Source organism: Equus caballus, chromosome 15 (assembly GCF_041296265.1).
Source record: "Equus caballus isolate H_3958 breed thoroughbred chromosome 15, TB-T2T, whole genome shotgun sequence".
NCBI classification, from domain to species: Eukaryota; Metazoa; Chordata; class Mammalia; order Perissodactyla; family Equidae; genus Equus; species Equus caballus.
The window spans coordinates 49,597,519-49,623,516 of NC_091698.1; the positions used below are offsets into that span (position 1 = coordinate 49,597,519).

Below are 25,998 nucleotides of genomic sequence, written 5' to 3' on the forward strand. Positions count from 1 at the left end.
CTGCATAAAGAAGCTAATTAGAAGCTGAGCCAGGATTGAAACTGAAGTCATCTTACTCCATGGCCAACATTCTCTTCAGTACACGGATGCAAGCTGGCTTGAGACTGTGCGATTGTGGAACAAAAAGTTGAGAAAAAAGCGAAATTTCCAAAAAGAGTTCTAAATAATTCCGGAAGAGGGGGCCAGTCCTGTGGCAGAGTGGTTAAGCTTGGTGTGCTTCATTTCAGCAGCCCAGGTTCACAGGTTCAGATCTGGGCATGGACCTACACCACCCCTCAGCCATGCTGTGGCAGCGACCAACATACTAAATAGAGGAAGATTGGCACAGATGTCAGCTCAGCGACAATCTTCCTCAGGCAAAAAGAAGATTGGCACAGATGTTAGCTCAGGGCTAATCTTCCTCAAGCAAAAAAGTAGTACTAATAATAATCATTCCAGAAGAGCATCACCCTCTTTCTAGTCCCCATCTACCAGAGTAACCATTGCATTTGCTGTATACCTCTAAGTGCTAATAGAAACATACACAAATTTATATGATTTTAAAATTTTTTAGTGGTTTAAAATACCATCATACTATAAATATTATTTGCAATTAGATTTTCTTCTCTTTACATTGTTCCAGATAAATCATATGAATCTAACTAGCTACTTTTCAAGATATGGAAGAATTTACATACGAACATGTTTAAAATGAGGACAGAAATTCAATTCAAGAAACATTTATGGAGCACTTACTATATGTCAGGTACTGTCCTGTGCGTTCTGGGGATACAGCAATGAACATATAGACAAAAATGACTGCCCTCACGCTTCCACAGCTTGCCACTGCATAGCCACTTCACTTTTTATCATTAACAGTTTTAGCATATGTTTGTCAATACAACATATAATTTATTATTTTAACAGTGGCATAAGTTCTATAGTATGGGTACATGAGAATTTATTTAGCCATTAATTTGTTTGACATTCAGTTTATGCTTTTTTTTGATTTTTACAATCAGTGCTGCAGTAAACACTCATATTACATGTATTCAATGTAATGAGCCTTTATCTCTTCTGAAGGATAGGTTTTTAAATGTAGGATTGCTGATTCAACATATATATGTATACATGGTTAAACTTTTAATAAATTCATCAGATTAATTTTAATAAAAAGCTGTAACAATTATATTTTTCTACCAGCTTATAATAGTTTTGATTTCCTCCCTCTTTACCCACAATGAGTTTTAAGTCTTTAAAAATTTGCCAAGGGGCCAGCCCAGTGGCATAGCGGTTAAGTTCGTGTCCTCCGCTTCGGTGGCCCGGGGTTCACAGTTTCAGATCCTGGGCACAGACCTAACAGCGCTCTTCAAGCCACACTGTGGTGGCATCCCACATAAAGCAGAGGAAGGTTGGCACAGATATTACATCAGTGACAATCTTCCTCAACCAAAAGAAAAGAGGAAGATTGGCAACAGATGTTAGCTCAGGGCCAACCTTCCTCACAAACACACATAAAAATTTGCCAAGCTGATGGGCCAAAAATAGTTTGATGCTACTGATTTAATTTGCATTCCTCTGGCTCTTCTACTAGAGATGGTTGAGCATCCTATACATGTTTATTGACCATTTGCATTTCCACTCGATAATAATTGAATTAGAATCAGCCACTGGAAGGTGCATCATCACATTTGATCCTCACAACAACCCATTCAGAGAGGTAGTGTCTGCTTCCACTCACAAATTTTACAGATAAGAAAACCAGTTCCAAGAGGTTATGAACTTACCCAAGGTCACACAACTGGCAAAGTGGTAAAGTGGGGATTTTAAGAAGTCTGATTGTGGTGCTTCTGGGCTTAACCACTACACAAAGTGCCTTTGCTGCCAGGAACATTTTCAAGCCACTCCCTCCAGTCTTACTTGCTCCCTTTTAGAGAAGCTTGAACAAGTTGGTTAAATCAGCAAATATTTGAAGGGTCTCCTTGCAGAAGACTCTGCGGCAGACATTATCGGGTGATCTGAGGAAGCAAAGCTCCTGCCCCCAAAGTCTTACTGGGGAACCAAGATACATTATTGATAAGGAATATACATCAGTTTTTTTTTTTTTTAAGAAGGGATAAGATTTAATGTCAGTAACTGTGGTGTGGCCAGCAAATCTATCCAATGTCAGAGAAGCGGACAATCACACAAAATCCTGCAGCCCTACGGAGTTTAATACTATTCAAAGGGTAGTGTAGGGAATATTGCGAACAACTCTGAAATGAGAGCTAACGCTGATTTATTTTTGTAGAATAGTGTAGGAAACAAATCACTTTCGAGATGATGCTATTCCTAAAGAAAAGCAGTACTAACCTGGGTGGACAAAAACTAACCAAACAGACCCATCTCTACCCCTTTGTCCTCATTAACCCGCTTCTCCACTCCCCAGGTGTGCTCACCGGCTCTGGTACTATCCACCTATGTGGTGCTGAAGCAGGTGCTCACTCTGTTGTCTGAAGCCGTTCCCTGTAGAGCCCTGAGACCTTTGGCTCCCTTTGATTCAAAAATCACGAACTGTCAACCGACTTCTGCCATGAAGACTCTCTAGACACGCTTAATATGTAAATCTAAACTGTGCGGTGTCGCTCTGCGTGCCCTACCAATAATCTTTCGACCAATCCCTCCTCTTGGCCATTGTCACCAGCTATGCCTTAGACACACACGCCGGTTGTCTTTTACAGGATTAATAGCTCATCCTTTAAGATCTTTGTAAATGTACGTGACTCATTACACCGAGTCATTCTTGAGACAAAGATATGCATAATGAAAATACACACCAAGAGAAGGCGTAGCTCTCCGCATATGTATTGGTTATTTTCTTTTACTTTTTGCGCACGCTCCTAATCAACTGTGGCTTGCTGTCCACATTAGATGGAATTGCGCCTTCCCTCGGCCATTTCCTCTAAGCTTTGGAAAGACTGATTTCCTGAAATTTAAGTCACTGGCTAACGGTTTCCTGCCCTCGCTTCCCGTCTCCCTTTCGCTTCTCAGCCTCCTCCCGCTTAACTGGGGCCAGATCCGTGAGCAATGGTGTCCACATCCCTTAGTTGACCAAGGTGATATCCAGATTCCGAGGTCTCGCTCCTTGGTGTAGTGTCGCTTAACCCCAGTGCCTACCTCCTCCCTCCCAATCCTCTCCTCCGCCCGCCCCGAGCCGCACAAGGAGGAGCCTAAATGTCCCCTTCCCCCACTGAAGGGGATTGCGGTGCGTAAACAGGATTAACTCTCTCGTCCCCAGCTGCGCTGATCTTCCAGCGGCCTGCGGGCCGGAGCGAGGCCACGGGTGCGCGGTGGGCGCAGCACGGAGAGCGGGGGATGGGGAAGCTGGGGGCCTCGGAGCTGTCTCTGGTGCGCGCTTGCTCGCTGTGTGGGGCGGGGGGCCACAGCCTCTGGAGCTGCTCCTCAAAAGCCCGAGCGGACGGCCGCGACGGCGCGGGCTCCTAGAGGCAGCCTCCCCTCCGCCACCTCCCTCTCCCTCCCGGCGCTTCCTCTCCGCCCACCGCGCTCCAGCCGCTCGGCCGCAGCCAGCGCTGTCCTCTGCCCCCCGAAGAAGCCGCGCCCGCCCCGCGCCCAGCCATGGGGGACCTGCCGGGCCTCGTGCGCCTCTCCATCGCGCTGCGCATCCAGCCCAATGACGGCCCGGTCTTCTTCAAGGTGGACGGGCAGCGCTTCGGCCAGAACCGCACCATCAAGCTGCTCACCGGCTCCTCCTACAAGGTGGAGGTGAAGATTAAGCCCCCCACGCTGCAGGTCGAGTGAGTGCGGGCGCGTGCCGCGGCTGACCAGCCCCGCTTAGGGTATGCGCGGAGGACCGAGGACCCCGGGACAGCCTGAGTCTCTCCCGGGCCCCTCTTGCCTCTCGCCGCGCCCAGCGGGCCCAGGGCGTTGGGAGAAGAGGCCAGGTCCCTGCTGCGCTTAGTCCCCTCTTCTACCTTAGACTTATGTTTCCTCTGTTCTCTCTTTCCTCCACCCATTGTGGTGAGGGATGTTTAAAACAGCGACGGGAAGCCAGGGGTGGGGGTGGGGTGTCTTTTCTTATAAATTTCTCATCCCTTCTGTCCAGCCTTCAGTGCGGACCCCCAAGCAGCCGGGGTGGGCCAGAAGGGAGAAGCTTGCCGCGGGGTTCACCTACCGCAATCCCGGTGCTGCTCTCCCGGGTCCTGGCGTCCAGCCCCGTTCTGCCTGCAAGGCTGAAGGAGGGAAAAAGGCTGAGGAACGAGGTGTAAAGGCGGGGGGGCGGGGGGGGGGGTGCCGTTATTAGGGCTCCCTGAGGGATGCTCCGCACTCCTCCATCTGCCCTTACGTGGCCGGGACCCCGGGGCAGGAGGAGCAGCCACAAGTCAGAGGGCAGCCTCTGCCTAGGCCTAGTTTCACGGTTTCTTTGCCTGGCGTTTTTCTCTTTCCCTGAGTTGTCCGTTCAGCCTGTGGTGGTGCCTGGGATTAGCAGCATCCTTACAACAAAAGGATATTTTCTGATTTATTCGTGGCAGGGATTATCTCTTCCCTGCTACCACAGACTGATGCACCCAGTAGACCTCTGGCTGGAAAGTCAGTATGGGAGAGTGCACTAGCCCATGGGGAAGGATCCAGGAGTGGAGTCCTTTACCTCTCAGCTTCAGCCTAAGCATGGGGTGAAGTCTAGCGTGGAAAGAGAAAATAAACCAGGATATATTGTATCTACCATATGCTGAGCCTGGGAGTGGGGGTGGGGCAGACTTTGAATCCATCAGACATCTTTTACAGCTCAAGTGTCCATCCGTAGTCGTTCATTCAATAAACTTGTATGGGCTTTCTAGGTGCAGGCCTGAATTCAAGGACCTAGAACCCAACCTGGGTTGTTTCTGATGCTTCCAGTCCATCTATTTGTCAGCATCCCCCACAGCTCCATGCCCCCATTACCCTCACATTTCCCAGTGTTCTGTGCATCTCTATATGATCCAGACTTTTCCTTTCCCTTCTTTCCTGGCAACCTCTTTTCCCAAGTTATCTGCTCTATATGCCATTTTCTTCAGGGTAGTTCCTCTATTTTTCAAGCTAAACTAAAAACAAATTGTGTTAATGTTAAAACTATTTTTTTCTAGTTACACTTTACTTTTTCAAGTGTTTTTCTGTGCACTAACCCAACGGTTCTCAAATTTGTGTGTACATCAGAATCACCTGGAGGGCTTATTAAAACACAGTTGACTGAGCCCTACCCTAGAGTTTCTAGTTTACTTGGACTAGAGTAGGACTTAAGTATTTACTTTCTAATAGGTTGGTAGGTGAAACTGATGCTGCTTGTCCAGGGACTACACTTTGAGAACCATTACCCTAACACAAGGGAATAATGCTAGTGAGAATTTCTCATAGTGTGGCTGGCTTGAGGAAGAGTATCCCATATCATGGGACCCCTGATTGCTGGAACAGAAAAAATCATTAGAGAACTAGTTCAGTGGCTCTCAATCCTACCTGCACATTAGAATCACCTAGGGAACTTTAAAATAAATGTACCAGTGCCCAAACCACACTCCAGACCAACTGAGTCCTAATCTCTGGGGTTTAGGATGGGGCTGGGTATAGGTAGGTTTTTGATAGCCCCACAGATGGAAACTAAAGAGGAGGACTGCTCAAAGAGTCTGACTTGGTCTTGTACAAGTATTCTGGATGGGAATACTGAGGTCAGTTCGGAGAGATTATGTAGTCGGTCTAGGGTCCACATTGCTGGTTAGCTGGAGAACTCAAGCCTCCCAAACTTTCTGAACTTTCTAGCATATTACAGTGTCTCCTTTAGCCACACCCTGTAGGGTTCCTGCCTAGGGTTGTAGTCCAGTCCAGGACAGGGTGCCTAAGCTAATTCCTACCATATATAATCAACTCAAGTCCATTGCAGGAACATTTCCATTGGTGGTGTGGTTGTCCCACTGGAGCTGAAGTCTAAAGAGCCTGATGGGGACAGAGTTGTTTATACGGGCATGTATGACACAGAAGGTGTGGCCCCAACCAAGAGTGGAGAACGGCAACCCATTCAGATCACCATGCCGGTAAGGCTTGTTTAGGAATGTTGGGGTGTGGTGCCAGGGCAAATGGAAAAGAAAACAATCAACATCTCCAATTAAGAAAATATATAAAATGACATACTATGAACTTATGAAATATTACTTCAATCCATGGTTTTGTATTAAAATCTGTTTGTCCGTAATGTCCCAATATAAGTAACTAAATAATCTGTGCTTCTCCAATGGTCAGTTTCATAGTAATTTATTATATGGCAAAAGTTTTATGTCTCTCAGTACACTTTCTAATATATTCCGTTGATCTGTCTATTCTCGTGCCAGTACTGCGTTGTTTTAAATAGATTTCTTTTATAATATATGTTCATGTATTTTGTAACTGGCCACCTTACAGAACTTGCTTACTAAAATTTTTCATTTAATGATCCTGGGTTTTTCAGATAGACAATCATAATCTACATATATAACTGTGTCAATTTCTGATTTTCTTTTTCTGGCCTTATCGCATTGGCTAATGTTTCTTGAATAATGTTGCCTGCTAATGGTGGCAAGCGGTACCCTTGTCTCCAGGGTTTCACTGTTAGCTACAATGTTAGTTTCAAATATTCATCATGTTAAAGCAACCTTTTTCTAGTTCACTAAGAGATTTTTTTTTTAATTGGGAGATGTGTTGAATTTCATCTAATTCCTTTTCCTATCTATGAAGACAACTTATCTTCTTTGTTATGTTAATGGAATAATTATATAATACACTTTCAAATACTAAACTTCCCTTTATTTCCTAAAATAAACCCTACTTAACATCATGTATTATTTTTAATATATTGTTAAATACAATTTGCTAATATTTTACTTAGGGTTTTTAGATTTTTGTTTATTCATCTTTTTTTTTAAAGATTTTATTTTTCCTTTTTCTCCCCAAAGCCTCCTGGTACATAGTTGTGTATTTTTAGTTGTGGGTCCTTCTAGTTGTGGCATATGGGACGCTGCCAGCATGGCTTGATGAGTGGTGCCATGTCCGTGCCCAGGATTCAAACCAGGGAAACCCTGGGCCGCCAAAGTGGAGCACGCAAACTTAACCACTTGGCCAGGGGGCCAGCCCCAAGATTATATATATATATTTTTTTTTTTTTTTGAGGAAGATTAGCCCTAACTGCTGCTGCCAATCCTCCTCTTTTTGCTGAGGAAGACTGGCCCTGAGCTAACATCTGTGCCCATCTTCCTCTACTTTTTTTTTATATGTGGGATGCCTGCCACAGCATGGCTTGCCGAGCGGTGCCATGTCTGCACCTGGGATCTGAACCGACAAACCGTGGGCCGCCAAAGCAGAACGTGCGAACTTAACTGCTGTGCCACCAGGCTGGCCCCTCATCTTTTTATTTGCTTGATTTGCTAGCAAATATATAAAGGTTTCCTTTATATCAGGCACTGGGAAAAGAGTGGTGCACAAAATAGATATCCCTGGTTTCATGGAGCTTCAAATGTAGAGGACGAAAACATACTCTATACATGATATTTGATAATAAAGTAAAGAATTATTATTATACAAAGAGTAGTGAAAAAGTAGAGGTGCCCTTGGAGCATATCCCAAGGATCTTATCCTAGTCCAAGATTTGGGGGATGGCTTTCTTGAGAAAGAACTAAAGGATGAATAAGAGTTGACGGAAGAGGGACCACTTAAGGAAGAGGAGCTACAAAGGTAAAGAGCTGGGAGAGAGCATAACGTGTTCCATTGAACGAGAGAAGCCCAACATGGCTGGAGCAGAGAGTAAGGCAGAGACTGGCTCAAGATCAAGCTGGAGACATAAGTAGAGGTTAGACATTACAGGAACTTCTTTCCTCATTGGATTTATCCTAATGCCTATAGGAATTCATTGAAGGTTTTTAAATCAACTTTGGTATGCAATTTATATACAAATTGCATGTAAATACATAAATGCACCAATTTAAAGTAAACAGTTACATAGGTTTTGGAAATGGATAGTACTGTATAATCACCACCCCCAAAAAAGTATGGAACATTTCTGCCACCCAAAAAAATTCCCTCTTGCCCATTTGTATTTAATCCTCCCAGTCCTAGCCCTCTGTCTCAATAATTTAGTGTTAACTCTCTAGAATTTCATGTAAATAGAATCATACTGTTGTCTGACTTCTTTCACTTAGCACAATGATCTTGAGATTCATCCATGTTGTTGCACATATCAGCAGTTGCTCCCTTTGGTCACTGAGTAGTATTCCATCGTATGGATATACTACAGTTTATTTATCCCTTCACCAATAAATGGACATTTGTATTGTTTTCAGCTTTTGGTATTATGAATAAAGCTGCTGTGAACATTTAACTATGAATCCTAGTGTGCAAACTTGTTTTCATTTCTCTTGAGTAAACACCTAAGAGGAGATTTTATGAACCACAAGGTAAGTATATGTTTAACTATATGAGAAGTATCCAGGCTGTTGTACCATTCATATTTCTACCAGCAATATATGAGAATTCTAATTGCTTTACATACTTAATTATGTATTTTACACTTGGAAATGCAAAAGAACTAGAAGAGCCAAAACAATTTTGTTTCATGAACTATATAATAGTCTTTAAGTCAGGTAACATAAATCTTCCAGCTCTGTTTATCCAAAGTTATTTTGGCTATTCTCGACCCTTTGCATTTTAATATAGATTTTAGAATAAGCTTGTCAATTCTCTAGACATTTGAATAGTAATTGGGTTTGTATTCAATCTATAGGTCAAGTTAGAGAGATTTAACACTTTAACATTGATCCTTCTAATACATGAATATATCTCCCTAGTTAGGTCTTCTTTACTTTCTCTCTGTAGTATATTACGGTCTTCCCTGTGCAGATTTTATACATATTTTGTTAAATTTATCATCAATTATTTCACATTTTGAATGCTACTATAAATGGTGTTTTTATTGCTAGTATATAGAAATAAAATGGACTTTTCTATATTCATCTTGAATCTTGAGGCCTTGCTAATCTCACTTATTAGTCCTAATAGTTTTTTTATAGAATCTCTAAGATTTCCCATATATGCTATAATGTCGTGATCAAATAAGAAGCTTTTATTCTTCCTTTATAATCCATATTCCTTTTTTCCTGTCCTGATGTCAATGGTTAGGACCTCCAATTTGATGCTAAATAGAAATGATGAGAGTGGACATCTTGTCCCCCGATTTTAGAGAGAAAGCATTCAGTTTGTCAACACTGAGTATGATGTTAGCTGTAGGTTTTACGGGTAAATGCTTTTTATCAAATTAAGGAAGTTCCCTTCTATCCCTAGTTTACTAAGAGTTTTTGTCATGTATGTGTTGTCAAATGTTTTCAAATATTTTTTCTTTATTTTCTGAGATGATCGTATGATGACTTCTTCTTTATTCTGTTCTATGTTAGATTACATGGCTTTTTCAATGTTAAAACAACTTTGAGTTCCTGGGATAAATACCACTTTCTCATGATATATTCTCTGTATATATATATAATACTGGATTGGATTGATTAATATTTTGTGGAGGATTTTATATCTATGTTCCTGAGGGATATTGGTCTATGGTTTTCTTTTCTTGTAATGTCTTTGTCTAGTTTTGGGATCAGAGTAATAAGGCTTGCTGCATAAAATGATTTGGAAAGTATTCACTCTTCTGTTTTCTGGAGGGTTTGCATGGCATTCATATTATTCTTCTTTAATGTTGGATAGAATTCACCAATAAAGGCATGCATTTTACTTTGTTTGAAGGTTTTTAGTTACAAATTCAATTTTCTTAATTGATATTAGGCTATTCAGGTTTTATTTCTTGAGTTAATTTTTGTAATTTGTCCTTGATGTCATTCATTTATTTCAATTAAATTGTCAAATTATTGGCACAAAGTTGTTGGTAATAATCCTCCACCATCCTTTAATGCCTTAGGATCTTTGATGATGTCCGTTCTGTCATTCTTGATATTCGTAATTTGCCTTTTTTTCTCCTGACCAGTCTAGCTAGTGATTTATTACTTTTATCAGCTTTTTCAAATACCCAGCTCTGTTTTCATAAGCTTCACTGTCCTATTTTTCTATTTCATTGATTATTGCTCCTATCTTTATTTCCTTCTTTGGGTTGCATTAAGATATTTTAATTGAGGTATTAAGTACACACACACAGTGTATATGCACACAGTAAAATGATCTCTTTATATATTGTACAGTTCTGGTTTTTAATAGCTTGACTATATGCACCTAAGTGTGGTTTTCTTTGTATCTTTTCAGCTTGGGGCTCATTGAACTTCTTTAATCTATAAATTAAAGTCTGCCATTTGCCATCTGCTATTGTGCTTATCTTCTCAATTTTTTTCTATATTGTATTTTTCAGTTCTAGAATTCTTATTTGTATTTTTTATAGTTCCCATCCCTCAAGATTCCCTGTCTGTTTGCTCACTGAGACCATGTTTCCCTTTACTTCTTTGAGCATATTTATAATTGCCAATTTGAAATATTTATCTGATAAATCCAACAGCTGGGCCCATTTTGAGTAAGTTACAATGGAGTGACTTTTTCCTGAATGTGGGTCATACTTTCCTGTTTTGATATATGTTTGGTAATATTGGATCAGAAACTAAAGATTGTAGATAATATATTATTGATTTTAGTTTCTGTTTTATTCTTCTGAGGATTATTATCTTTTTATATTCTAGCATGCAGTAACATTCCTAGACTCAAACTACAAACTCTCTTCCCAGCAGGGTGTAGCAGCTAATATCTCTGCTTAATTTTTTTTTAACTTCTAGCTGCTGCTTTTCTAGCCTGGTGCTCTTATGCCAGTGGAGTTTAGCAGTCAAGGAATGGGACAGTTCCTACTGAGATTTGGGGATCCATCCACCTTGAGGTTCCTCTAAATTTCCAGCTGCTCTGCCAGTCCTGAGCCCTTTGCTTTGACACTTCAAACCAGTAAGGCTTCAATTTCTCAAGTTTGGGAATGCACTCAATCAAAAAAAAAAAAAAAAGACAGTGAATGTACAAATCTTATTCAGCATAATTTTCTCTTTCAAGGATTGACTCCTTCCTGCCTTGTCTGCTTTTTCAATAGATCCCCCAGGATGTCCCCCTCCTACCAGCTCATATGTGCAATTAGCCAGGAATAATGGGAGAGTTAGAGTCAGATTTTAGGTCTCATCTCTTCTGTAGCTCTCTTGCTTCCAGAATTCTCTCCCTAAATTTCCAGCTGCTCTGCCAGCTCTGAACACTGTCTTCTGCCACTTCTAGCAAATAAAGCTGCCATTTTCTTCTGCCATACCTTCAGGGCATTGGGGAATACCCTCAGGCAGAACAGCCACCAAGACAATTCTCAGCTGTTAGAGTTGAGATCTTCCCATGGTAACTCTCCTCTGGTTTCTGTCTTGCTTTTAGTCACTTTTTAAAGCCTTCAAATAGTTCTTGTTTATATTTTGTCAGATTTTATAATTATCTGTGTAAAGATCACCCAACAACTCCTTTCCACCATTACTCCCTTTTCTAAACCTTTCATTGGAGGAGTTCTGGTTCTTGGTGATGTGACAAGATTTGCATGTTGTTAAAATCAGTCTAGCAGCGATGTGTGGATTAGAAGGGGAGAAAGGTGAAGAACAGTTAGGAGACCTTTGCAGTCTAAGTTTTGGTGTCAGGGTCAATAGCTTTATAAAATGAATTGGGAACATTTTTATAGTTTGTGCACTGAAACAAGTTACATAGCATAGGTCTTAGCTGTTACTTGAAAGTCTGACAGAATTTCCCCATAAAAGTTAAGATCCAAAATGGGGATATTTGGAGGGAATATCTTTAACTTTCAATTTAATCCATAACTTTTGCCTTTTGGGAGCTTTAAGGGTTTTATTGGTCCATTTGTGTTGTTTTTCTGAGGAAACCATCTGTTTCTACAGAAGTACATTATAAAATGTATTTTTAGGGGCTGGCCTGGTGGTATAGCAGTTAAGTTCACACGCTTTGCTTTGGTGGCCCGGGGTTTGCTGGTTCGGATCCTGGGTGCAGACCTACGTGTTACTTATCAAACCATGCTGTGGCAGGCGCCCCGCATATAAAATAGAGGAAGATGGGCACGGATGTTAGCTCAGGGCCAATCTTCCTCAGCAAAAAGAGGAGGGTTGATGGCAGATGGTGGTTCAGGGCTAATCTTCCTCAAAAAAAAAAATGTATTTTTATATTTCTAAGAAAATATTTGCAAACCACGTATCCAATAAAGGGCTCTCAGATCATAATAAATCTCTTTTATCATATCAAAGAAGTATCCTCTTACTCTAGTGTATCAAGAATTGCATATGTAATTAGAGGTGAAGGGAAATATTAACTTGAAGGAGAACTGCAGATACTGAAGTTACCAGAATTTTAATGAGAGCCCAGAAGGTCAGTGAGCTCACTTTAAGTTTTTCATTCTTTCACTGAACTTGTACTGAGCACTGGGTCAAGTGCCGAGGAGGCCACCATAAATAAGACTGTGCCCTCTCTTCCAAGTGCTCACAGAGCAGGAGAGGAGACCTCCCCACCTTCTCTCTGGAGCCGGTATGGGCTGGGGGCACCAGAAATGTCACTTCCTCTGTCTCCTTCCTGAGGCTGCTCCCTCCTGGGTCTCTGGTCTTAGAAGGATGGATTTGTACTTCTTTTGCTATAGGTATAAACAGAACACTAGAGAGGAAGATTAACTGAAACCCTTTAGAAAGGACTTGATTAAAAACTTCTTAATTGGATCCATAAAGAGAGAATTTCTATGTTATTTTGGATGGCTGAAGTACAGATTTTTTTTTCTTAATGTGAGACTGATTCTGATTTAGTCATGAAAAGAAAGATTTTATTACTTGCCACAAGCCTGGATTGCTGTCCAGGCATCTGCTAAAAGTTTGGAAAGTCTTTAAGTTACTTCATGCTTTAGGGGTATGCCACAGGGAGAAAGATCTGCAGTCTCTGCTCTGGAACTCATGAATCCTGGGTCCCAGTAATAAAGCCCAGATTCTCTCATATAATTTCCACGTTTAGAAGAAGCAGGAGGTTGATAGTCGGTTGTCCCAACAATGGTCTCACAGCTGTTGGGTTGAGCATTGGCCATGCATTTGTTTCTTATCTGTATTAGGCTGATTCTAAGGACAACAATTGAAATTAGAGAATGTTTCCTGATCAAGTCAGCAGCTCTCAGTTTAAATGTTCATTCTAGTGGTGAAGACTTCAGGTAGCCTTTGTGACCCTTCTGTGACATTTTAGAGTCATCAATATTTCAAACTTAAGTATTAAAAATTATAGAAAAACCACACTCTCACAGATATCACTGAAACCTTGACATATTCAGGTAAATAAAATCAATTAAGTAGCAAGTTCTTGGATTATTAAATTTATATATTCATCAGGGTAAATGTCAGTGGTGTAGGTACCTGAGGAAAAGTCAGGAACGTCATAATTAGAACTGGAAGTTAGGAAAGTATCAGAGTGCTGTCAACTTCTGTAATTAACTGTGATCCCAGACAAGCCCTAATTCAGTGGGCCAGTGTTTTTCAATGCAGAATAGATGGGTTCCACTATCTGATCTCCGTGGCCACTCTCAGCTATAACATGGTGTGAAGATTACAAATTTACCCTTACAGATGTGATACTGGTACTTGCTGAAGAAAGTCAGATTCTCAAATACTGTCATTTACCATCACACCAAATAGTACTGAAGGCCAACAAGTCCCTGTAGAATTCCTTTCTGGTTGGGCACAGACACAGAGAGGAGGACTGGGAATGGATCCTAGCATCTCAAAGGATTTGTGCGATTAAAAAAAAAGGTGAAATAACATAACAAGGTTCAGAAATCAGAGCAAATTTTTAAAGCAGCAATAATCCCTACGTTTTGACTCAGATCGTTTTCAGATTACCTTCCACATATTTACATTTTAGAGTGGCAATTATTTTCAATATATAATTGTCCAACTTTCTACATATTCATTGTTAGAATTTTAATGGCAACATAAGACTCTATCAAGATATATCATAGTGATTGGACTACTCCCCAGATATTAGATATGGCAATTGTCACCATCATGAAAAGTGCTATAATGAATAATGTTGTGCATATGTCTACCTCAATTGGAGCAAAATTATTTGATCAAAAGAAATGAATCATTATGGCTGTTCTTACGTATAACCATTTTGGGTTTTTTAAAGTGTTGTACATAAAATGTTACGGTGTTACTAGCAATAAAAAAGTCTGCTGGCTTTGTTATAATTATGACATCATTGGGAATTTCTTGAAAAAATAATAAATTTTCTGTCTTACTTTTTACTATCACTTACAAGAATGAACATTTCCACAAGTTAATTTTATTTCTTCCTGTGTAAATTATTCTTACATGTTTCGTCAATATTTCTATTGAAGATTGTCATTTAAAAAAAAATCACAGGCTCCGAATAAAGATTAAAAAATCTGTCATATTTCTCTCACTATTGCTTTCTTTTCTTTTTTTTTTTTTTGTTTTTTTGAGGAAGATTAGCCTTGAGCTAACATCTGCTGCCAATCCTCCTCTTTTTGCTGAGGAAGACTGGCCTTGAGCTAACATCTGTGCCCATCCTCCTCTACTTTATATGTGGGACGCCTACCACAGCATGGCATGCCAAGCAGTGCCATGTGTGCACCCAGGATCCGAACCGGCGAACCCCGGGTCGCCGAAGCAGAACATGTGCATTTAACCGCTGAGCCATCGGGCTGGCCTCTATTGCTTTATTTTCATTTTCAATTGTGAAAAACATAATTACATCTAAATTTCTCATTTTCCATTATGTCCTTCCATTTAAAATTGAGAATGTTATTTTTCCATTGAGTTGACAGTCTATTTAGATTTTTCCATAATTTTAGATTTTATATTACTTAATTTTCCCCTCATTCAAACTTGATTTATATGTTTCTACTGTACATCATTTTACAAAGAATTTAAGATGGTGTTTAGCATTTTATGAGCCCCGGTGGTAAAGCCTAGATTGTCGCATATAATTTCCATGTCTAGAAGAAGCAGGAGGTTGATGGTTGGCTGTTCCAACAATGATCTCACAGCTTTGGGGTTGAGCATTGGCCATGCATTTGTTTCTTATCTGCACTAGGCTGATTCTAAGGAAAACAATTGAAATTAGGGAAGTTTCCCTGATCAAGTCCGCAGCTCTGATGTTAAGATCACATTTCATTCTAATAATGAAAGCCCTATCTAGCCTGTAACACTATTTTATGACTTTTGTCACCAAGGTTGAAGCTTAAGTCTTGTAAATTAGAGACACAACCACACTCACAGATAACAAGGAAGCCATGAGGCATCCCAGTAAATCCAGTTAATCAAGTAGGTGAACCCAGCAAGGGAGGCTGAATGAAGGGGGTACCAGAGCAACTTGTGATGAGTCTAAAGTTACTTCAAAGTCGTTTTTTGGATTTTTTTGTCATTGGATAAATGATGCCAGGATAATTGGCTATTTGGGGGGAACATCGCTGTTGTTCTTTCCCGATACCAAACACCAAAAAATATTTCAGATGGATCAAGGGGTTGTCTGTAAAAGTCAACTTTTTAAAAATTCAAAATGAGAACCATTAATCTAAACCTAAAAGAAATGGAAGAAATCCAAAGGTGAAAATTGAAAACTTTGATTACATACAATGTAAAATTTCTGTCAAACATCATAAACAAAGTTAACTTAAATGTTTATTAAAAGGCAATTTAAATTAAAAGGCAAATGGCAATTGATGAAAAAATCGTTTGTAACACGGATGGCCTTCTAAGCTGTGTGGCCTTGATTTGCCACTGCCCGTGCAGACGTTACTGCTGCCTTTAATAACTTTCCGCAGCCCTGTACTGCTCACTGAAATTGAAGGCAGGACTTAGTCAAATGCCATATGCCTTCGATTAATAGCAGGGATCTCTTTATTCAAATAATTCCAGAGGCTCTGGTACCTGGGAGTAAATAAAGTGATACTCAGATCTAAAAGCTCTCAACCCCCACTTAAAAGAGCAATGTTGACTTGTATTTTAATGTGACTAACTCAGTTTCTCAAAGGAGAGAGTCCAGGTGGAGATTCTGTCTGCACAGTTCATCAGAACATTCCCCTTTTGTTGGCGCTCTACAGTGGCAGGCTGCTGGGAGTTTGGAGGCATATGACAGGGAGGTAGATGAGCTTCTTACAAGGCTGCATGTGTGGAGGGCAGTAACCTTATGCAAGCACTCCCAGGTATAAAAGTTGTTCCTCAGGTCAGCTCTGTCTAGACATTTGGCAAGATCTGCAGCTTAATATATAAAGAATTTGTAGAAACCAGTAAGAAAAAGATAACCAGAGGGCAAGGAAAATGGAAAACTAAACAAAAAACATAAATAGGCAATTCACAAAAGAAGAAATACAAATGACTAATATATTTTAAAAGTGGCTTAATTTCACTATTGGTAAAAAACACAAATAATGCAATGCTAATTTTCACCTACAAAACTGGTAAAATATTAAAAAATAATACCAACTATTCAGTGCTAGTATATTTCTTTATGAAATATGGTGATTTTTATAAATTGATACTGTATCCTGCAAGCTTGCTCAATTCACTTATTAATTCTAGCAGCTTTTTATTAGATTGCTTAGTATTTTCTGCAAACACAGTTGTTCATCTGTGAACAGAAAATTTTCTTTCTCTTTCTTCTTTTTCTTTCTTTCTTTTCTTTTTGTTTTTTGGTGAGGAAGATTGGCCCTGAGCTAACATCTGTTGCCAATCTTCCTCTTTTTGCCTGAGGAAGATTGTCCATGAGCTAACATCTGTGCCAATCTTCCTCTATTTTTTGTATGTGGGATGCTGCCACAGCATGGCTTGATGAGCGGTGCATAAGTCTGTGCCTGGGATTCCAAACCTGTGAACCCCAGGCTATCAAAGCACAGCACACTGAACTTAACCACTACACCACGGGGCCAGCCCCAGTTTCCCTTTTTTTTTTCCTCTTGCCTTAAGGTACTCACTAGGATCTCCAACACAATGCTGAATAGGAATAGTAAGCGCTAATATCCTGACCTTATTTCTGACCTTATAGAGAATGGATTCAGTCTCTTACCATGAAGGATGATGTTAACTATAGGTTTTTTATCCATGGTCCTTAATCAGATTGAAGAACTTTCCTTCTATTCCTAGTTTGCTGAGAATTTTTATCATGAATGGGTGTTGAATTGCCAAATGCTTTTTCTGCATCTATTGATATGATTTTTCTTCTTTATTTTGTTAATATGGCAAATTACATGGATTTTCAAATATCGACCCATCCTTGAGTTCCAAGAATAAACCTCTCTTTGCCCTAATGTAATATTCTTCTTATTTATTGCTGGATTTGATTTATTAATATTTCAAGCAAATAAAACTTATAAGCAAATTTTATGCATAAGTCCATGAGGAATTTTTGTCTGTAATTTTCCTTTACTTGTAGTATATTTGTCAAGTTTTTGTATTAAGGTAATGTTGGCTTCATAAAATGAATTGAGAAGCGTTGCTTCCTCTGTTGTCTGAAAGAATTTATGTAGAATCTGTATCTTTCCCTTACACGACTGAATTTATCAGTGAAGCTCCTTGGGCTTGAAATTTTCTTTCTAGGAAGATTTCTAACTACAAATTCAATTTTTTTTCGTAGATAGAGGTCTACTGATAGTTTGTATTTTTCAAGAAATTTGTCCATTTCATTAAATGTGTTGGAATGAGGTTGTTCCTAATTTAAGGTATATAGAATCTATAGTGATAGCATCTCTTTCATTCCTGATATTGGTAATTTGTTTTCTTTTTCTTGCTCAGTTTTGCTGGGGGTTATCAACTTTAAAGACATTTTCAAAAAACCAGATTTTTGCTTCCTCAATTTTTCTTTGCAGTTTTTCCTTTTCTATTTCGTTGATTTCCGCTCTTTATTGCCTTTCCCCTTCTTACCACTAGACTGGCCAAAATTAAAAGGACTGGCAATGCCAGCTGTTGCAGAGGATATAGAGCAGCTGAAACTCTCAATATTGCTGGTAGGGATGTCAAAGGGCACGATCACTTGGGAAAAGTTTGACAATTTCATGTAATTAAAAAGGTAAACATACTTTATAACACCCAGAACTTTCAGTCCTATCTATTCAACTAAGAGAAATGGAAAACATGCATTTACTAATAAAACTTTAAGCGGCACAGGAATAGAAAGGCTTGGAATCCAGTAGGAGTTGATAGATGACCTTACACTAAAAGTCACACATGCTTATTTATACTACATTTGTTTACTAATGGAGTAACATCATGTTTCTATTAACATAATGCGCTTGGTCTGTGCTCCCAAGTCAGTGAATTTCTGAGTGACCATATTCCTGGTGAGTCTCACATGTCTCCAGTGGAGGAGAGCGGCACGGTGAAGGGAGAGAAGCAGTAGGGCTTATAGGCCAACTGGTTTAAGACCACAGAACTTGCTTGAAACAACCTCTTCGGATTCCTTATTTGTTACTGAGGACAACAAATGAGTCTTCTCCCCTTGGAATCTGATGGATTCTCTTCCACATTTGTTGTGAAATGAAAATGTACCAAAGCTTGCAGCTTGTAAGGACACTATGGCAAATAAAACGTCCAGGTATATAGTCGAGTGTCAGTTTCAGAATACACCAGCCTGGGTGGCCTAAATGGCAAACATTTATTTCTCACAGTTCTGGAGGCTGGAAGTCCAAGGTCAAGGCACCCGCAGGTCTGGTATCTGGTGAGAGCACTCTTCCCAGGTCACAGACAGCTGCTTCCTTGCTGTGTCCTCCCATGAAGGAGAGCAGAGAGAGGGCATCCCTCTCATGTCTGTTTTAGTAAGGGCACTAATCCCCTTCATGAGGACTCCATCGTCCCGACCTAATGACTTCTGAACGGCCCCACCTCCAAATACCATCACATTGAGGATTTAGGCTTCAATATCTGGATTTTGGGGGCATACAAACATTCAGTCCGTAGCAGTGTCCTAAAGCATTCTACACGTGACAATCCATAAATGTTCTCACTCAGGGAGAAAAAAGAAAAACTGTTCATTAACTCTTAGCTCATTGGCTTATATAAACAGTTTGGTACCGTGATAATAGGTCCTAGATAGGAATTAGGACACCCGGGCTCAAGACCTGCTCCTATCATTGGCTGGCTCCATAGTCTAGCCTAGGGCCAAGTCACTTACCTCTCTGAATCTTAGTTGTTTCATCTGTAAAATGAAGATGTTAAACCCAGTCACAAGATCAATGTGGAATGACATATGTCAAAGTATTGTGTAGAATAAAGAGTGCTATACAAATGCACAGAATTATACCTGTGTATGAATTGCATCACCCAGGGAGCCTGCCTGGGTAGATTTTCCTTGGAAGGCACAGATGGGGCTGGGAAGGAGTGGAGAGCCTCTGTAGTTGCTTCTGTTCTTCAAAAAGAGCGTCAGCTTTTGAGACCCCATCTGTTCTTAGCCAGAGAAGAAATTCTAAGCTAGGTGGTGAGATGCCCAGGAAATAGAACTCCACAAGAAAGAATAGGAAGGCCGATGAGAAGTTAGAACAACTAAGGCATGGGAGAGGGAAAATATATGCATAGTTAGCAGCAGTAAAGTTGACTACAGCGTGACCTTGGGTCCAACATTGATAAAAGAGAAACAAAACAGAAATAGGAGCACCTAAATATCCCCTGCCTTTAGCTATGACTGTTGCTGTCAGCAGATTTCTATTTTGGTCTCCTGTGTTACTGCGAACTCTTAGATTGAGACTTTCTTAGTTTTAAGGCTATTCAGACACGAGTGTGTTAGTGCCTTAAGTTTTTTCTTGTCTGTCGTCATAGTCATCTTAGTTGTGTTTTTTTTAACAACCAACTTTTATTTATATCTATTTCAAAAAATGTCTTGGCATTGTTTCTACTACTTACCTACCATGTTTTCATGCTACTTCCCTCGAAAGATTAGCTGGTGTTTGTAAAATATTTTTATAACTTAGTTTAATTCAATTTCACTTAAAATGTGCAATGCCCTGTGTTGGTCAAAAATAAAAGTAAGTAATACTAAACACCCTTTAAAAGTCTTGGTGATTTATAAGATGAGGTTTCAATTTTTTCTTACCATCACTACCTTATTGTAAAGAAATTTATAATATTTTCATTAGCATATATGTATCCTTAATAGAATTTATAAAATTGCTAGAGTTTGAGGGATATAGATCTTAATTTTTGAGGGGTGATAAATCCTTTTCACCATTTAAAGTATACTTTCTGATTATAAAAGTAACATTTTCAGAAAATCTAAGCAGATTGTTAGAACACTGTGATGTTCTTAAGATAAATTATCAGTAGAATTTCTGGACCTATGTATATTCTCACTTTTAACTTGATTCCAAAAGGCTGTCTAATTCAGTTCCCACTGGCACTCTTTAGAACACCTGTTTCCTTGTAACTCACTAAAAATCAGTATTTCTATTTTTTAATCAACTTTGAGTTATAGTTTACATAAAATCTACTAAGACTGCATAAAATCTTAGTAGAAAAGATTGAAAAACACTCCTTGTTTACTTGGAAGCTCCATTGTTAATATTTTTTCACTGTCTTTTTTCTATACATCATTTTACATATTTGAGCTCATACTATACATAAACTATCTTAATCCATCTTTTTCCTGTTAACATTGTTCTAATCATTTTCTGTCAACATTAAAAACCCTAAATTCCTATTTGATGGTTATATAAATCCATCATACACATTGCTACTATTTTCATATTTTCCTGAAATTGGATGCTTTGATTGGTTCTGGTAGTTGGAAATTTTTGCTAAGTTAATAGGTATCTAAGAATAATGTCTCTGTAAAAGTTCGTATTTCTTTAATTATTAATAATATTACATTTGAATATTTTTCAGATGTTAACCATTTTTTCTTTTTAATTAACTGTGTTCCAGTTTTATCCAAATGTTTTTAGTAGTTCTTACTAAATAATTCATATAATCTTTTATATTAAGGATATTAACTATTTGATAATACTTGCAAATACAGTTTGGCTTAACATTTTTTTCTGATTATAAAAGTAAAATTCAGTCCTTAAATTTTGAAAATAGAAATAAGTACATGGAAGAGAAAACTTATTCCATCAGCATTTCCAGCATTAACATGATAATTTTAATTGAATTAGTACTAGACAGTCTTGTTGGTACTCTGCTCAGTTCATGTAACAATACATAATAACAGAAAAAATTTATTAAATATTTACATTTAGAATTGCTCTATAGTAGTCCATTATATAGATATGCCATAATTAATTAATGTCTTAAGGACATTAAGTGTTCAGCTTTTCACTACTCTAAACACTGTGATGTTTTAAAATTATAAATGGAATTGCTGGACCTACATATTTTCTCACTTTTAGTTTGATGCAAATTACCCTTCTAAAAGGCAGTATCATTTAGTTGCCATTGACACGGTTTAGAACACCTGCTTCCTTGTATCTCACTAAAAATCAGTATTTCTATTTTTTAATCAACTTTGAGTTATAGTTTACACATACTGAATGTACCCATTTTAAGCATACTGATCAATGAGTTTTGACATATGCATGTACTCATGTAATCATCACCGCAATCAAGATGTAAAAGGTTTCCATCACCCCAAAAAGTTCCCTCTTGCACATGTTATTCAGTCATCAATCCCTTCCTCCCACCCTAGGCGCTAGGGAACCACAGATGCTTCCTGTCAGCACAGACTATATTCTATCACTATAGATGTTATATACATGTGAGTTTGATATAAATGGACTCACACAGTGTATGTATTCTTTGGGGTCTGCATTCTTTTGCTCAGCACTCCTTTGAGATCTATCCTTGTTGCTGCCTGAATCATGTTCCTTTTTACTGTAAAATGCCATTTTATAGATATGCCAAGACTTGTCTATCACCAGGTAAATGATGAAACATTTGGGTTGATTGCAGTCTGGGGCTATTGTGAGTACAGCTGCCATGTACTTGTCCAGATCTTTAAGCCATGACTCTCTAAAAAAGAGATACTTCATTTTCTGATGGGAAATTAGTGGACTCTAGGTATATCACCCACTGTTTCAAGTCAAGCAAATTTCCCAAAGGAAAGTCAAACTTTGTTTTGGGATCAAATTAGCAGGGTGAGGCAATGGTGCAGGATATAATTTTGAGAGCATCTTGGAACGCTATCTGGGAAGCACCTGATCGCCCTCCTCCTGTAGCAGCCACAAGCATAAGGTTCCTGTTGCTCACTGCCCTCCCCCCACAAGTCTTCTGGCTCCTGACAAGTCTAAGAACTCTGCCAAGTCAGTCCCTGTCCCCTCCCATGACAGGGGAGGGTCAGAGGAGAAAATAACGACAGGCATCATACTGTTTAATGCCAGATCCCCTAAATAGCTCCAGGAGGCAGTAACAGGGTCAGGCTACCCCACAGGCCACTTGAGCCCCTGCCCAGTGGCCTCTAGGGTATTCTGTGCCCTCTTCTCAGCTGCATGAGAATTTCATGCTTACGGCTCAGGAGAATTCTGTGCAGTGATTTGCAGGGCCTACCTTCTGGGAGTAGAATGCAAACTTCTTGAGAGCAAGAATCATGCCTTAGACAAACTTTTAAATGTGCGAGGAGCACAGTAGATACTCCAATAGGGTTTTGGATGATGTATAATCGAAGCCTGAGTTGCTAGTATGGATTTCTGACTTAGAAACACTCAATAGTGTTTGAAAGTTAAAGTAAGGTCTTTAACAATCAGATGCTTCTGATAAAATATTTTTCCCCGGAATTCAAAATACTAAAGGAAGGGCAACTGTATCTTATGTTTAGTTATGTTGTACATATGTTGTTTTGTACAGCTGTCTTTTGAAATAGAAGCCAGAAGACAATCATTAAACACCATTTCCTCTCTTCTCTTCCCATTCCTCCTTCTGTGGCATGCTCTGAAATTCTGAGATTCTAAGAGTGTTTTCCAGAAATTAAATTTAGAAAACAGTTAAATTGGAGGACGTATTTTTATTAAAGGCTATGATAGCAAAGGCCACTAATACAATGGGAATAACATTTTATAGAAGAAAAGTGGTTTACAGACAGCTCTTCAAGACAGTATCTCTCGTAATAAAGGAAGATGATTCATTAAGGTAAAGGCCTAGGCTTTGCAGACCCAAAGAGACTGATTGCTCTGGATTATGTAAGACCTCCTTCACCAACGGTACCTCTCGTCTATTACTCATGGCAGAATGAGGTTTTCATGGGGCGTGTTTCTCTTCCCTCAGTTCACTGACATTGGGACCTTCGAGACGGTGTGGCAAGTCAAGTTCTACAATTACCACAAGCGAGACCACTGCCAGTGGGGAAGCCCCTTCTCCGTCATTGAGTACGAGTGCAAGCCCAACGAGACGCGCAGTCTCATGTGGGTGAACAAGGAGTCCTTCCTCTGAAATGGCTCTTTCTGATGTTGCTGGACAATCTCTTCAGAAATCTACTCTTAGATAACCCAGCACAAGCCTTCCCCAAGGCACACCACACCGTTGCTGTTTCCCATTGGGTGCCAATGACCTGCTAGCCCTGATTATTTGGAAAGTGTAATTCTCCTCTGATGCAATATCCCTGACATAAAAGATCGTGATGTACCACCCCCGAAAGACCCCTTTCTGTACTCTGTGTCCGTGTTCCTGCATCCAGGTGTTCTCAGTCATGCTATTGACTGCTTGTGAGTGGAGCTCAGTGGAATTGGCAGGCATGTCCCATACTTACTGGTTCCAGAGAATGACTGTGGTGTTTTGTTTCCAAGTTAAGTGATTCCTCCTTTTTGGTAAATTGTTAAATAAAAAATAACAATGTGTAGGTTCTTTCCTAAGTGTAATATGGTAACACGTAACTTGCAATGTTTTCCAGCTCCCAAAGCAGGCTTTGTGAAAATGTAATACAAACAGCAGTAAAAGGGGACTCGAATGTTGTGCCCCCATAATCAACTTCTTCAAGGAAGGATAAGAACAAACTAAAAGGACAAATATTTAGGAAGTATTTATAATGTATTAAAACTCTTTCAAGCAACTTAAGGTATTGTGGTGTGGCCTAGTGGAAATGGGAAAAAGCATTTTTGTGGCCCACTGTTAAACAAGGTGACAGGAGTTAGAGGGTAACCTCTTTGCAAGCTACCCTCACGTTCAAACGTGCATATTGATGGCATTCCTGCATTCCCCTTCACTTGAACTTTGTAAAACTGTGTATGGAACAGTAATCAACTTTTGATATTTCTTAATAAAGGTCTTGAAAATCATACCCTGAATTGCCTTCTTAATTTGAGCTATCCAGCCGATAGACCTCTGCTCCAAGCCAGGTTCACTCAGGTCTCCATCTACGTTGCAGGGTGAGGGAGATATATGTGGAGTGAGTTAGCACACTTACTCATAGATCAACTCTGACAGTTTAACGGGAGTGCTCCAGCCAGCTCTAACAGGTACTTAGCGGACAAGTAAAAAATGCTTGTTCCTGTCCTCTCTCCATTCTTCCTTCTGTGGTGACCACTCCCCTGTCCGCCAGCTATGTGGCTGAGCAGCTTGAGGACGTGGTGCTGTAAGTGCGTGTACACCTGAGTGGAGACCTCCTTGCCTGCTCCCAGGGTATGGCAAGGCACCTGGCACAAAGCCTGTACACCATGCAGTTTGAGGATGAACTCCCCAAGAAGGAAAGAAACTTCCTCTTGAAAAGTAACATACTGCTTTGCAACAATATTGTAATGTTCACTTGGGAAGCACAAGTTGGAAAAAATGAGTTGAGGATCTTTAAATCCTGTAAACTTTTCAGGTAAGAACATGCAAGGTTGATGGGAGGGTTGTAAAGAAGCCATTTATTGTAGAACTGAATTTGGAAGGCTGGCACCAAAATCTTTGCCCCTCTGAGTCGCTTACCTGCAATGAGGCTGCACTGCCAGCAGAGCACAGCAATGCCTTGCATTTAGCCTAATCAGGAGTGGCGTCAAAAGAGCGGTAGGTCTCAGTTTGCTTGTTTTTCCGAGCTAATAAGGTCTATGACAACTGTGGTTAAATATAAGCATTAACTCATTCCTAATTACTGTGTTTTTTAAAACTGGCACTCAATTATTTAAACAGACATTGGGATATTTAAACCAATGGACTCACTGCAGACAGAAGCTGAAGTTTTCTTCCAGAGTATCTGATAGAAAGGCAGAGGGATTAGTAGGTGGGAGAAATGTGAAAACTACGTATTTTAATCTATTGAAACATTTGATGAGTAAATATTTTCAATTTTGAAAAAGGAGGTTTCAAGCTAGTGACTCATCTCTCAGAGCTTTAGGATTTGTTTTGGGGGGTGGAAACAATGTCCCGACTTTTGTAATTTTCCTTTTTAGCTTTTTTTTTTTTTGGAGTTTGGAATGACTCAAGGCAGGGCTAGGGGAAATGTGGCCTAGTGTGCCTGCACACACCTTCCCACAGAAGAGCGGGAAGATGAGCCCCAGATCAGAAGCTGGAGCATCTGAGTCCCACAGACATGCTGGTTGAGCCTAAGCGGTCACTGCCTTTCTAGGGCTCAGTTTCCTGGTGTCTGAAACAAGGAGTTAGGCTGGTAGAATTCTAAAGCCCCTTATTTATGGTTGGTACCTCTACTTTATACTCTTTTTTTAAAAAAAAGTATATGTGTGTGTGTTTTCCTTGGGGCTCAGAGGTAAGCTTGAACCAAGGGAGATGGGGAGGAGATGAAGATGAAGTAAACAGGAAATCTTAACAGCTAATCTGCCACGTTAAGTGATCTCTCCTGGCGTGTACTGTTCTACTTAGGATTGGACTCGAGCCCAGTCTCTTTGGCCACTTCTTGCATAGCTCTCCTCCTACTCCAAAATTTGAGTGCTCAGCTATATCAAGCTGCTGAGTTATAACTTTGCCCCTCAGCCATCTGGAAGGGCTATTTTTACACAAGTTGTAGCCACGTCTCTCTACTTCTAAGCATCAGATGGCTACCCAGAAGCTTGAGGAACTAGGCCGTTCTTCT

At 39.8% G+C, this 25,998-nt stretch overlaps 1 protein-coding gene across 2 annotated transcripts; it reads left to right on the forward strand.

The window, feature by feature from the left end:
• The first annotated feature begins 548 nt into the window (after positions 1-548).
• On the forward strand, positions 549-24,268 carry CNRIP1 (cannabinoid receptor interacting protein 1). 2 transcript variants are annotated; one of them, XM_001492209.6, is made up of 3 exons: positions 549-3,773; positions 5,888-6,038; positions 23,262-24,268. In XM_001492209.6, exons 1-3 carry the CDS (start codon positions 3,595-3,597, stop codon positions 23,424-23,426), a joined length of 495 nt encoding a protein of 164 aa, XP_001492259.1. In that variant the 5' UTR covers positions 549-3,594; the 3' UTR covers positions 23,427-24,268. The 2 variants fall into 2 exon arrangements, with proteins under 2 accessions (XP_001492259.1, XP_014586611.1); XM_014731125.3 differs by having other exon boundaries at positions 549-3,741.
• The last annotated feature ends 1,730 nt before the right edge of the window (positions 24,269-25,998 follow it).

Excerpts from the sequence above, each read along its gene's own strand:
- CNRIP1 (XM_001492209.6), top strand. The coding sequence starts at position 3,595 with ATGGGGGACCTGCCGGGCCTCGTGCGCCTCTCCATCGCGCTGCGCATC. Across the intron at positions 3,774-5,887 it reads CCCCCCACGCTGCAGGTCGA|GAACATTTCCATTGGTGGTG; the intron begins GTGAGTGCGGGC and ends AGTCCATTGCAG. Across the intron at positions 6,039-23,261 it reads CCATTCAGATCACCATGCCG|TTCACTGACATTGGGACCTT; the intron begins GTAAGGCTTGTT and ends CTCTTCCCTCAG.